Source organism: Coregonus clupeaformis, chromosome 8 (assembly GCF_020615455.1).
Source record: "Coregonus clupeaformis isolate EN_2021a chromosome 8, ASM2061545v1, whole genome shotgun sequence".
NCBI lineage: Eukaryota > Metazoa > Chordata > Actinopteri > Salmoniformes > Salmonidae > Coregonus > Coregonus clupeaformis.
In genome coordinates, this window is record NC_059199.1 from 19577632 (window position 1) to 19592233 (window position 14602).

A 14602-nucleotide genomic window follows, 5' to 3' on the forward strand; every position below is an offset into this window, starting at 1 on the left:
TGAAGTGAAAGGCATCCTCTATTGGGGAATGCTGCTTTTAGTTAGCTTTGCAACAGTATCAAATATACATTTTGGATTGTTCTTATTCTCCTCAATTATGTTGGAAAAATAGGATGATCGAGCAGCAGTGAGGTCTCTTCGATATTGCTCTGTATTTTCTTTCCAAGCTAGTAGGAAGACTTCCAGTTTGGTGGAGCGCCATTTCCGTTCCAATTTTCTGGAGGCTTGCTTCAGGGCTCAGGTATTTTCTGTATACCAGGGAGCTAGTTTCTTGTGACAAATGTTTTTATGTTTTTAGGGGTGCGACTGCATCTAGGGTATTACGCAAGATTACATTTAGATCCTCAGTTAGGTCGTTAACTGATTTTTGTACTCCGACATCCTTGAGTAAGTGGAGGGAGTCTGGAAGGGCCTCTAGGAATCTTTGGGTTGTCCGAGAATTCATAGCACGGCTTTTGATGATCCTTGGTTGGGGTCTGAGCAGATTATTTGTTGCGATTGCAAACGTAATAAGATGGTGGTTCGATAGTCCAGGGTTATGAGGAAAAACATTTAGATCCACAATATTTATTCCACGGGACAATACTAGATCCAGGGTATGACTCTGGCAATGAGTAGGTCTGGAGACATGCTGGACAAAACCCACTGAGTCGATGATGGCTCCGAAAGCCTTTTGGAGTGGGTCTGTGGACTTTTCCATGTTAATATTAAAGTCACCAGAAATCTGAATATTATCTGCCATGACTACAAGGTCCGATAGGAATTCAGGGAACTCAGTGAGGAACTCTGTATATGGCCCAGGAGGCCTGTAAACAGTAGCTATAAAAAGTGATTGAATAGGCTGCATAGATTTCATAACTAGAAGCTCAAAAGACGAAAACGCAGTCATTTTTTGCTATCGTAAATGTTAGCAACACCTCCGCCTTTGCGGGATGCGCGGAGGATAGGGTCACTAGTGTAACCAGGAGGAGAGGCCTCATTTAACACAGTAAATTCATCAGACTTAAGCCATGTTTCAGTCAGGCCAATCACATGAAGATTAGGATCAGTGATTAGTTCATTGACCATAACTGCCTTGGAAGTGAGGGATCTAACATTAAGTAGCCCTATTTTGAAATGTGAGATATCACAACCTCTTTCAATAATGACAGGAATGGAGGAGGTCTTAATTCCAGTGAGATTGCTAAGGCAAACACCTCCATGTTTAGTTTTGCTCAACTTAGATCGAGGCACAGACACGGTCTCAATGGGGATAGCTGAGCTGACTACACTGACTGTACTAGTGGTAGACTCCACTAAGCTGGCAGGCTGGCTAAAAGCCTGCTGCCTGGCCTGCACCCTGTCTCATTGTGGAGCTAGAGGAGTTAGAGCCCTGTCTATGTTGGTAGATAAGATGAGAGCACCCCTCCAGCTAGGATGTAGTCCGTCACTCCTCAGCAGGCCAGACTTGGTCCTGTTTGTGGGTGAGTCCCAGAAAGAGGGCCAATTATCTATAAATTCTATATTTTGGGAGGGGCAGAAAACAGTTTTCAACCAGCAATTGAGTTGTGAGACTGCTGTAGAGCTCATCACTCGCCCTAACTGGAAGGGGGTCAGAGACAATTACTCGATGCCGACACATCTTTCTAGCTAATTTACACGCTGAAGCTATGTTGCTCTTGGTGACCTCTGACTGTTTCATCCTAACATCGTTGGTGCCGACATGGATAACAATATCCCTATATTCTCTACACTCGCCAGTTTTTGCCTTAGCCAGCACCATCCTCAGATTATCCTTTACGTCGGTAGCTTTGCCCCCTGGTAAACAGTGTATGATCACTGGATGATTATTTTGAAGTCTAATATTGCGGGTAATGGAGTCGCCAATGACTAGGGTTTTCAATTTGTCCGAGCTAATGTTGGGAGGCTTCGGTGGCTCAGACCCCGTAACGGGTGGAGGAGAGACCTGAGAAGGCTTGGCCTCTGACTTCGACTCAATGCTTAATGGGGAGAACCGGTTGAAAGGTTCTGTCGTCTTAATGAGCGACACCAGTTGAGCATGCCTATAGCATTTCTTTCCAGAAGCCTTGAGAAAATTGTCCGGCTGCGGGGACTGTGCGAGGGGATTTATACTACTATATGTACTTACTGGTGACACAGATGCTGTTTCATCCTTTCCAACACTTACATTGCCCTTGCCTAACAATTGCAGCACAGCTATCCTCACCATAAGGCGATAGTTCTCCTGTATATTATGAGTACAGCGACTGCAATTAGATGGCATAGTGTTAATGTTACTACTTAGCTTCGGCTGGTAGGAGGTCCTGTAGAACCATGTCCAGATAAAGCGTCCAGGGTGAAAAAGTTGAATGAAAAAAGTTGAGCGAGTAAAAAAATATAAAAATCACTAAGACGTTGGTAAAATGTGTTAAATAAAGATAGATTAAACGGTTTAAAAAAATTAAAAACCGTCAAATTTGGCAGGTAGCCAAGCAGCAACAAACAGCGTAGCACGGAGCCAAGTCCCTGTTGTGTCGTCTGCAAACTTAATGATGGTGTTTGAGTCGTGCCTGGCCATGCAGTCATGGGTGAACAGGGAGTACAGGAGGGGACTGAGCACGCACCACTGAGGGGGCCCCGTGTTGAGGATCAGCGTGGCAGATGTGTTTTTACCTAACTTTACCACCTGGGGGCGGCCCGTCAGGAAGTCCAGGATCCAGTTGCAGAGGGAGGTGTTTAGTCCCAAGGTCCTTAGCTTAGTGATGAACTTTGAGGGCACTATGGTGTTGAACGCTGAGCTGTAGTCAATGAATAGCATTCTCACGTACAATTGAAGTCGGAAGTTTACATACACCTTAGCCAAATACATTTAAACTCAGTTTTTCACAATTCCTGACATTTAATCCTAGTAAAAATTCCCTGTCTTATGTCAATTAGGATCACCACTTTATTTTAAGAATGTGAAATGTCAGAATAATAGTAGAGAGAATGATTTTTTTCAGCTTTAATTTCTTTCATCACATTCCCAGTGGGTCAGAAGTTTACATACACTCAATTAGTATTTTGTAGCATTGCCTTTAAATTGTTTAACTTGGGTCAAACGTTTCGGGTAGCCTTCCACAAGCTTCCCACAATAAATTGGGTGAATTTTGGCCCATTCCTCCTGACAGAGCTGGTGTAACTGAGTCAGGTTTGTAGGCCTCCTTGCTCACACACGCTTTTTCAGTTCTGCCCACAACTTTTCTATAGGATTGAGGTCAGGGCTTTGTGATGGCCACTCCAATACCTTGACTTTGTTGTCCTTAAGCCATTTTGCCACAACTTTGGAAGTATGCTTGGGGTTATTGTCCATTTGGAAGACCCATTTGCGACCAAGCTTTAACTTCCTGACTAATGTCTTGAGATGTTGCTTCAATATATCCACATAATTTTCCTACCTCATGATGCCATCTATTTTGTGAAGTGCACCAGTCCCTCCTGCAGCAAAGCACCCCCACTGCATGATGTTGGGATGGTGCAATTATCCCCTTTTTCCTCCAAACATAATGATGGTCATTATGGCCAAACAGTTATATTTTTGTTTCATCAGACCAGAGGACATTTCTCCAAAAAGTACGATCTTTGTCCCCATGTACAGTTGCAAACCGTAGTCTGGCTTTTTAATGGTGGTTTTGGAGCAGTGGCTTCTTCCTTGCTGAGCGGCCTTTCAGGTTATGTCGATATAGGACTCGTTTTACTGTGGATATAGATACTTTTGTACCTGTTTCGTCCAGCATCTTCACAAGGTCCTTTGCTGTTGTTCTGGGATTGATTTGCACTTTTCGCACCAAAGTACGTTCATCTCTAGGAGACAGAACGTCTCTTTCCTGAGCGGTTTGATGGCTGCGTGGTCCCATGGTGTTTATACTTGCGTACTATTGTTTGTACAGATGAATGTGGTACCTTCAGTTGTTTCGAAATTGCTCCCAAGGATGAACCAGACTTGTGGAGGTCTACAAATGTTTTTCTGAGGTTTTGGCTGATTTCTTTTGATTTTCCCATGATGTCAAGCAAAGAGGCACTGAGTTTGAAGGTAGGCCTTGAAATACATCCACAGGTACACCTCCAATTGACTCAAATTATGTCAATTGGCCTATCAGAAGCTTCTAAAGCCATGACATAATTTTCTGGAATTTTCCAAGCTGTTTAAAGGCACAGTCAACTTAGTGTATGTAAACTCCTGACCCACTGGAATTGTGATACAGTGAATTATAAGTGAAATAATCTGTCTGTAAAGAATTGTTGGAAAAATTACTTGTGTCATGCACAAAGTAGATGTCCTAACTGACTTGCCAAAACTATAGTTTGTTAACAAGACATTTGTGGAGTGGTTGAAAGACTAGTTTTTATGACTCCAACCTAAGTGTATGTAAACTTCCGACTTCAACTGTTGGTGTTCCTTTTGTCTAGGTCGGAAAGGGCAGTGTGGAGTGGAATAGAGATTGCATCTTCTGTGGATCTGTTGGGGCGGTATGCAAATTAGAGTGGGTCTAGGGTTTCTGGGATAATGGTGTTTATGTGAGCCATGACCAGCCTGTGGGACCTTATATAGACAAGTGTGTGCCTTTCCAAATCATGTCCAATCAATTGCATTTACCACAGGTGGACTCCAATCAAGTTGTAGAAACATAAAGTATTATCAATGGAAACAGGATGCACCTGAGCTCCATTTCTAGTCTCATAGCAAAGGGTCTGAATACTTATGTAAATAAGGTATTTCTGTTTTAGATATTTAAAACATTTGCAAACATTTCTAAAAACCTGTTTTTACTTTGTCATTATGGGGTATTGTGAGTAGATTGATGAGGAAAAATTGATTATTGATTTAATCCATTTTAGAATAAGGCTGTAACGTAACAAAATGTTGAAAAAGTGAAGGGGTCTGAATACTTTCCGAATGCACTGTAGGCCTACTGCAGCTCTGATTGGTTATGGCTCACCAGTCTGTGTAGAGTACAGGCCTGACTCGTGTCTGTCAATGCAATTTATTCCTACTCCAATGTGCTCTGCCTACAAGAAAATCTCTTGCACAGTTAGTTTTGCATACTAAGTCTTGCATAGTTCGTTTTCTTCCATTATAATACATTGAAAGTGGCTAATTTTGCATTGATTCAAGCACAATTCCCACAGTAGAGCGAAACATTCATAGCGTTAACTAAAGGGGTATAGTAGAAAGTTGAGTGAAGTTTAATATCGTGCTTCTCTGCGCGGGCTGATATTTCTTCAGCGCAGCACTCCGAGGGAACATTGCCTACAGGTGTAATCAGTCATTGGTACAGATATGGTGGCGTAGCAGGAAAATCGGAATGTTGTGAACCAGGAGGTTGTGAGTTCAAATCCCAGGTGAGGATGTGTTAAATAATAATTATTGTATGAATAAACATTCATGTCAAATTGTGTTAAATATGTAAGGTGAAAACACTATGTTAAAAGCACTGTTTGTGTGTGTATCCCTAGCATTTGCCATAAGACAAAGTGCTGTGAATAGATCAGTGGTTCACCAATCAGGGTCTTGATGAACCACGCGCCCTAGATTTTGTTTTTGGGGGGGAGAACATTTATTTGAGACCATCAGGTGGCGTCCTCGGGACAAACCGGGAACTAGACAAAAACCTCCAGGGGACCATGACACAACGTCCCAAGAACTTCCTAAAAACGTCCTTGGGACAAATCGGGAACTAGACAAGACGTCCAGGGGACCATGACAAAACGTCCCAAGGATGTCCTAAAAAAGTCCTCTGGGACAAACCGGAAACTAGACAAAACCTCCAGGGGACCATGACACAACATCCCAAGAACGTCCTCGGGGACGTCCCCGGGACCAACCAGGAACTAGACAAAACCTCTAGGGGACCATGACAGAATGCCCTGCCGACTTTAGGCGACCATTTCGTGACGTCCCGGGGATGTCCTAACGACTCATTATTGTTAGCAGGGTATATCCTTATTATGAAAGTGAGGAATACATAATATGGCCACACTATCAGTCTGTGCTCAGTATCTAATTTTAAGGACAGATGCCTTGTTCCAGTGTAAGGTACAGTTGTCCATCCGCAATTTACCTTTTACTGCAAGCATGACATTGATAGTGACCCTCATGTTTATTAGAAAGCTTATCATAGGAAAACTGTACTTTTGACCTCATCTCAGATTACAAGGTCACAAAAAGGGAACATGGAGAGAATTTATTGTCAGCGATATACTGGAGGACAGAGGTAGATTTGTCCTCAAACCTAAACATCCCCACACTGGGGAACACTATGATATTACTATGGTGAGATGACCATCATTTGAGGATACCATTTTGACTTAGTTTTTGATTGCTATTCTTAGAAATGAACTTAACCTTTTCATTACATTATATATCATGTTAAAATATCAGTGATTCTACATGTGAATGTTTGTCAATGATGTGTGAGATTAAATGTTATGATATAAGGAATTATAATAAATAATAATTATACATTTGCTTTTTAAACTACAATGTCTTTCTATATTTGCACTTGTGTTCAAAGTAACTAACTGTTTATATATTTGTATCATAGACTTCTTAATTCAAATTCAGTGATGACAATAAGGGACGATGCATTTTCTGGCCTTCCACACCTGGAGTACCTGTAAGTGCCTTTCCGTTCATTCACTCATCTTTAAAATAATTATATACTGAAGCTAATTTTGTTGTTCAAGAAATTTGTTAAAGAGATACTAATGAGTAACTGTATCTCTTTTTTTTCATAGTCAGGATTAATTCTACTATGGATTAGCCCCATGTGATCACACAATCCATTTTCTCTTTTGAAGTGCTGTATATCCTTTGTTATTTAGGTTCATTGAGAGTAATAAGATAGAGACTGTCTCCAAATATTCCTTCAGAGGACTCAGGGACCTGACTCACCTGTAAGTTCAAATAATCATTATTGTCATAAGAGGAAGTTACATTGAACAACTTGATGTTAGATGGTTCCTCACCCTGAAAGTAGTCTATGGGCCAAGATAAACTATAATCCATGGTTTGGTTTAACTACACATTTCAGCTAACTTTAGCTACCGCTAGCTAACAAGCAATGGAAGTGATAGGGGCAACAACACAAAATCATGGCCAAATCAACTGAAATCAACTCTATTTGTGGTTTGACATTACGCGACCTGACAGAATTCAGATAGAAATTTGAGTTATAGATCTATAATCTACATAAACATTGCTTGTTTTGTCACATAAACTGAAATTAGGCAAACATCTTAGATTTTTAACAACCAGTTAAAGGCAGAGCGATTTCTACATAATGCAGTTTTAAAAGTGATTTGGCCATTTACAATCACTTTCATTGATTGTTAGCTGGCGGTGGCTAAAATTAGCTGAAGTTTATAGTGCCTGTTTAAAGAAAACTGAACTATGGATTATAGTATCTCCTTGCCCATAGACTACTTTAATAAGAGTGAGGAACCATCTAACTTCAAGTTGTTGAATCCTGAACTTCTCCTTTAATTGCTGTGAAGAAAATGTATGCTTGGGGATAATGCAGTAGTATTTTAGCCGATATTGTCTTCTTACCAGGGCATTACCAGGGCTACAAGGGCTTACGAGAGCTACATGGATATTTTACCCGAAATGCAACCTAATGGTTGTCCACTTAATTTCCACTTGCGTTTTGTCAGTAGTTTTGTTAGTAAGTGCATACATTTTTCCCACGGGGGGCCAGTATGAAAAATGTATGCACTCACTAATTGTAAGTCGCTCTGGATAAGAGCGTCTGCTAAATGACTAAAATGTCAATTGGATCACTAAAATTGGAGACTAAGGGCTCTATTTTTAGCTTGTCGCAAGGCAGTGCTATTGTCAAACGCAAGTAGGTTGGCCATTTTGGCTTGTTAATGCTGCTGCTGTTATTTTCCAACCATATCGCCAGGGTTGGCAATTTACCGACGAATGTAGGCTAATCTTATTAAAATGTTTGGCTTGCACATGCAATGTAATTTACTATGGTGTAGTGAAATGCGACGGGTAGACTGATAGACTTCCATGTTGAAGCTTAACAAAAATGTGAACTGCAAACATTTCTAACAAATGTAACAAAAAATGGATACTTATCGTTGTTATTACTGTAACACGGCGCATGTACGCGTTGCACTGCCTATGCCCAGAGGCCCATGCTTTTGTGGCACAGTCTGTTTTTTGAGGCACTATCCTATGCACTATGAAAGCCACAGTTCGAGTCCCTGTTGCAGCTCTTTCTTTCTCTCACTACATTTGTGGCAGTTGTGGGATCAGTCCAGTGGTCTTAAGCGGTGTTGGGAAAAAGTGTTCTATACATGCTTGAGGCTAAGTGCGCGAGGACACCTCGAGAGACGGTAAATACTGTAACACTGTGTATATGAGCATTGTACTGCCTCTGCCCAGAGGCCCAGGCTTTTGCGGCACATTCCGTTAGGCGCTTCCCACTGCACCGAAGGAGGCACGGTTTGAGTCCCCATTGCAGCTCTTTCTTTCTCCCGCTACATCACTATTATAAAGTTACTGTATTTATAAAACGATCAACTAGGATGAACTTCCATGCCGTGCCGTTGAATTGGAGTTTTGACGAATTGGAGTTCATAACCAGATCAGGGGGCAATGGTATCAATTTCAAATGTAAATGGTATAAATATGTATGAAAATTCATTTTCAGACTCGCTGCCCCCCAAAACCTCAATTTGAGAACCACTGGCCTATTAGAACAAATTGTGTTGTTTGTGACAGTGATTTGTATGCTAAAATGTGCTTAAATGTTCCCACGTGCACTCCTAAAACTTGCACTTCTGGTCATTTTCATCAACACACGCTACCCCTCCCTTCTCAACTCAAACATAAGAAGAACATCATAAAATTGCCAACTTTGACAGTAACAGAAAATATTACTGCTGCACTGGACAAATAATACCAACACGCTTGCGTTTGGAAATAGAGCCATTGAAAGTGTGTGAAAACACAGACTACTACTGAAATCAAATAAAAAATAATGAACATACAATGTTGCTATGTGAAAGATATATTTTACAATCTTTGTGGGTATATTTTTTTCTGGAAAATCTTGCCCTTTGGCCCTCTGTATTTCCATGATGATTAATTGACAGGAATATCTGCTGAATTAATCTGACAATGCTGTTTTCCCTCAGGTCTTTGGCAAACAATAATTTGATAGCATTACCCAGGGATTCCTTCATCGACCTGGACTCATTGATAGAGCTGTGAGTTGTTATGCATGTGCATTCGATGTGTAGTGATTATTTCTTTAACTGTATAAACATTTGATGATTACTTTCAGGACAACTTCAACAAAGGCAGTTTGCAAAGAAAGACTTAAAGCACAAGTTCATATTTTTTCAACCAAATTTCTATTTTTGATGTAAATGGCATGTTATAGAAGAGTCCAGACACTTTTTTGGTGATTTCAGTTGGTTATGAGAAACTCGTTTTGAGAAACTCGTTCTGCAATGCCAGGGTAGGAATAAAACATTAACAAAAGCTCACAAATCACGCAAATACGTCCAATTTAGAAACGGCAACACTCTCTGTATAGTGATTCAGGTCTTTAGATGTTGTACATATGAAATTGTGTCATTCCAAACTTTTTCGGCAACGTTATATTCTATTGTGTTCGACTTGAGCAAGACTTTTCTGGCTAGCCCGAGCTTGCGCACTCTTCTATAACATGCCATTCACATAAAAAATAATAATTTGGTAGAAGAAATATGAGCTTGTCTTTTAAATGTTTTCTTTAATGCTGAGCACATGAACAGCAATGGCAAACCTTGCATGTGTTGCAGCTGTATTATACACATTGAATTGCTAATTTCTCTGGTTAATTTAACCTATTCTAATATTCATGCGGGGAAAGTACTCTAAAAGTCATTATTTTGAGTAATCCAATGGATTACATTACTGATGACAATTTTAAACAGGTAATCTGATCTGTAATGTAATACAAACCATCAAATCACAATTGGAAAAGTTATCATCAGCATATCAATGAAAGTCATTTTGTGTTTCTCCTAAAGGTAACATATACAATGAGTTTATGATGCTGAGTTTTTGAAAGAAAGGATGTTTTGTTCTCGTAAGGATGAGTTGGAGGAGGAAATGAAGAAGGATTATTACACCCCTATCCACTATCTGAATGCCAGTCTTACCGTAGAGAAGGTCAGAAAGGTTGTTGAGCGGGCTAAACCAAAGAAAGCCACAGGAATTGATGACTTATCTAATGAAGTTTTGAAGGCACCTAAATTGTTGCAAACACTATTTGGTCTCTTCCAGGCTTGTTTTGAGAATGGCATTATTCCATCTTTATGGTACAAATCTATAATCAAGCCTATTCCAAAATCCTCAAAAAATGACCCTAAAATCCCATTGAACTACAGAGGGATTACTCTCATTAGCACTGTATATAAGTTTTATTCCTGCATTCTAAATAACAAGCTCTCCCACTATGTAGAACTGTCTGGTCAGCTTGCTGATGAACAGAATGGCTTTAGGAAAGCCAGAGCCTGTATAGACCACATCCACTGAGTATACAAAACATTAAGAACACCTGCTCTTTCCATTACCCTTGAGACAATTGAGACATGGATTGTGTATGTGTGCCATTCAGAGGGTGAATGGGCAAGACAAAAAATATAAGTGCCTTTGAATGGGGTATGGTAGTAGGTGCCAGGCGCACCGGTTTGTGTCAAGAACTGCAATGCTGCTGGGCTTTTCACGCTCAACAGTTTCCCATGTGTATCAAATGTATCAAGAATGGTCCACCACCCAAAGGACATCCAGCCAACTTGACACAACTGTGGGAAGCATTGTAGTCAACATGGGCCAGCATCCCTGTGGAACGCTTTCGACTCCTTGTAGAGTCCATGCCCCGACGAATTGAGGCTGTTCTGAGGGCAAAAGGGGGGTTGCGCAACTCAATATTAGGAAGGTGTTCCTAATGTTTGGTATACTCCGTGTATACAGTATACTGTCTCTAAAGTGATCCGAGCTAGAATTCAAGAGAGAAAACCAACTTTTGCCTGATTTATTGATTTTCAGAAGGCTTTTGATTTGGTGAATAGAAACCTTGCTTTTAGACTAAAATGGGAATTGATGGAAGATTCTATGGCGCAATTAAAGCCTTGTATAGATGTCCAGTTGCCTGTGTACAGGTAAATGAACTGAGGACTGGATGGTTTCCCACTCTGTTTGGGCTCAAACAAGGTGATGTGCTCTCCCCAACGTTATTTGCCTAACGACTTGGCCCATCAAATCAAACATGAACATTTAGGAGTTAAACTAAATGACACGACTCTGGGTATACAACTGTATGCAGACGATATTGTCCTTGCAGAGACTGAGCATGATTTGCAATGTATGCACTGTCAATCTCTGGTGTATGAAGTGGAGATTAATGATCAACCAAGATAAAACCCATATAATGCACTTCAGAAAAAAGGGTACAATAAGAAGTAATCATTACTTTTGTTTTGGAGCAATACCCCTAAAGTACACTTGCTCATATCAATACCTTTGTTTCCTTTTTGATGAATATATGACCTTTGAGGGGTGTAAAACGTCCCTATCTGAATTTGCAGGTAGAGCATTGGGGTCCATTGGTAGTAAATTGGAAATCTCTAAAGACCTTGGCTATTGGACATATTCACAACTCTATAATTCATGTGTCTATAATTGAACTATGCTGCTGAAATCTGGGGTTGTAAAGAAGCCAACACAGCTAACTCTATTCAAAACAGAGCCATAAGATGTTGCCTTGTAGTGCATACACCTTGCTATTCAAGATGACATGGGATGGGAGCCCAATGAAATGAGACAGAGGGGTGAAATTATTAGGTTATGGAACCGTCTTATCGATATGCCTGAGGACAGAGTAACAAAAAAGGGTTTTCAACATGGATAAAACACACTCAATTACATATTTAAGGAAGCTGATCTACAACACGTATTTAGAAACAAGTTACGATGCAATGTTAACCTGATCAAACACAAGTTAACCCTTAGCTAAAAAGAAAAATGGTCAACTGATACAGTTGAAGTCAGAAGTTTACATACACCTAGGTTGGAGTCATTAAAACTCGTTTTTCAACCACTCCACAAATGTCTTGTTAACAAACTATAGTTTTGGCAAGTCGGTTAGGACATCTACTTTGTGCATGATACAAGTAATTTTTCCAACAATTGTTTACAGACAGATTATTTCACTTATACACTGCTCAAAAAAATAAAGGGAACACTAAAATAACACATCCTAGATCTGAATGAATGAAATAATCTTATTAAATACTTTTTTCTTTACATAGTTGAATGTGCTGACAACAAAATCACACAAAAATTATCAATGGAAATCAAATGTATCAACCCATGGAGGTCTGGATGTCAGTAGTTCCGATGTGGATGTGGTGGAGGAGTCAGGCGCAGGACACAGAGGATACGTCCAAAAGACTTTAATAGTCCAAAGAGCAACAAACAAAACACGACCTCGAAAACAGACGGAGGCGAGGCAATTACGCAAACACGCGTAAACAATAATCCCAAACATAGACAGAGTGCAAACACGCAGCTCTGCACGACAGGCAGAAAATACAACACACAATCAGACTAATGCAAAACAAGGAACTTATACGACAAGTAATCAACACACAAATGGACACAGCTGTAAAAGACAGACAAAAGCAATCACACTACGAAACATAGAGCGGTGGCAGCTAGTACTCCGGGGACGGCGAACGCCGAAGCCTGCCCGAACCAGGAGGAGGAGCAGTCTCGGCAGAATCCGTGACAGTACCCCCCCTTGACGCGCGGCTCCAGCCGTGCGCCGACCCCGGCCTCGGGGACGGCCCAGGAGGACGCGGATCCGGGCGCGTGGGATGCCCACGGTCGAACTCAGTCAGGAGGGATGGATCGAGGATGTCCCTCCTGGGCACCCAGCACCGTTCCTCCGGACCGTACCCCTCCCACTCCACGAGATACTGGAGACCACTCATCCGGCGCCTCGAGTCCAAGATGGTCCGGACCCTGTACGCCGGGGCCCCCTCGATGTCCAAAGGGGGCGGAGGGGTCTCTCCTATCTCATCTTCTTGGAGTGGGCCAGCTACCACCGGCCTGAGAAGAGACACATGGAACGAGGGGTTAATATTTTTGTACTCTATAGGCAGTTGTAACCTGTAACACACCTCGTTCAATCTTCTCAGGACTTTGAAGGGCCCCACAAACCGCCGACCCAGCTTCCGGCAGGGCAGGCGGAGGGGCAGGTTTCGAGTCGAGGCCAGACTCGATCTCCCGGTGCGTACACCGGTCCCTCACTGCGGTGGCGATCGGCGCTCGCCTTTTGTTGACGGATGGCACGCTGCAGATGGACATGGGCAGCGTCCCACGTCTCCCTCCGAGCGCCGAATCCACTGGTCCACCGCAGGGGCCTCGATCTGGCTCTCGTGCCATGGTGCCAGGACCGGCTGATAACCTAAAACACACTGGAAAGGTGTTAAATTGGTGGAGGAGTGGCGGAGAAAGTTCTGGGCCATCTCTGCCCAGGGGATGAACCTAGACCACTCCTCCGGCCGGTCCTGGCAATAGGACCTCAAAAACCTACCCACATCCTGGTTGACACGTTCCACCTGCCCATTGCTCTCTGGGTTGTACCCCGAGGTAAGGCTTACCGAGACCCCCAATCGTTCCATGAACGCCCCCCAAACTCTGGAGGTGAACTGGGGACCTCGGTCAGACACAATATCCTCGGGGACCCCATAGTGCCGGAACACATGGGTAAATAGGGCCTCAGCGGTTTGTAGGGCAGTAGGGAGACCCGGCATTGGAAGGAGACGACAGGCCTTGGAAAACCGATCCACAACGACCAAAATTGTGGTATTCCCCTGGGAGGGGGGTAGGTCGGTTACAAAATCCACCGATAGGTGGGACCATGGTCGTTGTGGAACGGGCAGGGGATGTAACTTACCCCTGGGCAAATGTCTAGGCGCCTTACACTGGGCACACACCGAGCAGGAGGAGACATAAACCCTCACATCCTTAGCTAACGTTGGCCACCAGTATTTCATGCTAAGACAGTGCAGTCCGGCCAATACCTGGATGTCCAGAGGAGGGTGATGTATGAGCCCAATAAATAAGACGATCACGAACCTCGAGCGGAACGTACGTCCGCCCCACAGGACACTCGGGGGAGTAGGGTCGGTGCGCAGTGCCCGCTGGATTTCCGCATCGACCTCCCATACCACCGGAGCCACCAAACAAGACTCCGGCAGTATGGAAGTAGGCTCGTTGGACCTCTCCTCTGTGTCATACCGCCGGGACAGGGCGTCTGCCTTACCATTCTGGGACCCTGGGATGTATGTGATCTTAAAAACAAACCGGGTTAGGAACATGTTCCACCTAGCCTGACGAGGGTTCAATCTCCTAGCTGCCCGGATGTACTCCAGGTTACGGTGATCAGTCAGAATGAGGAAAGGGTGTTGAGCCCCCTCAAGCCAATGCCTCCACACCTTTAGGGCCTGGACTACGGCTAACAGCTCCCTGTCCCCAACGTCATAGTTGCGCTCCGCCCGAGCTGAGCTT

General features: G+C 42.7%; 1 protein-coding gene across 1 annotated transcript in view; it reads left to right on the top strand.

Annotated features, from left to right (window-relative positions):
• The window catches only part of lgi2a (leucine-rich repeat LGI family, member 2a), a 58978-nt gene that overhangs the window by 22788 nt on the left and 21588 nt on the right, over positions 1 to 14602 (top strand). The window contains exons 3-5 of the mRNA XM_041882584.2: positions 6564 to 6635; positions 6844 to 6915; positions 9172 to 9243. Of these exons, the coding sequence (XP_041738518.1) occupies positions 6564 to 6635; positions 6844 to 6915; positions 9172 to 9243 (216 nt within the window). The remainder of the gene's footprint in view (positions 1 to 6563; positions 6636 to 6843; positions 6916 to 9171; positions 9244 to 14602) is intronic.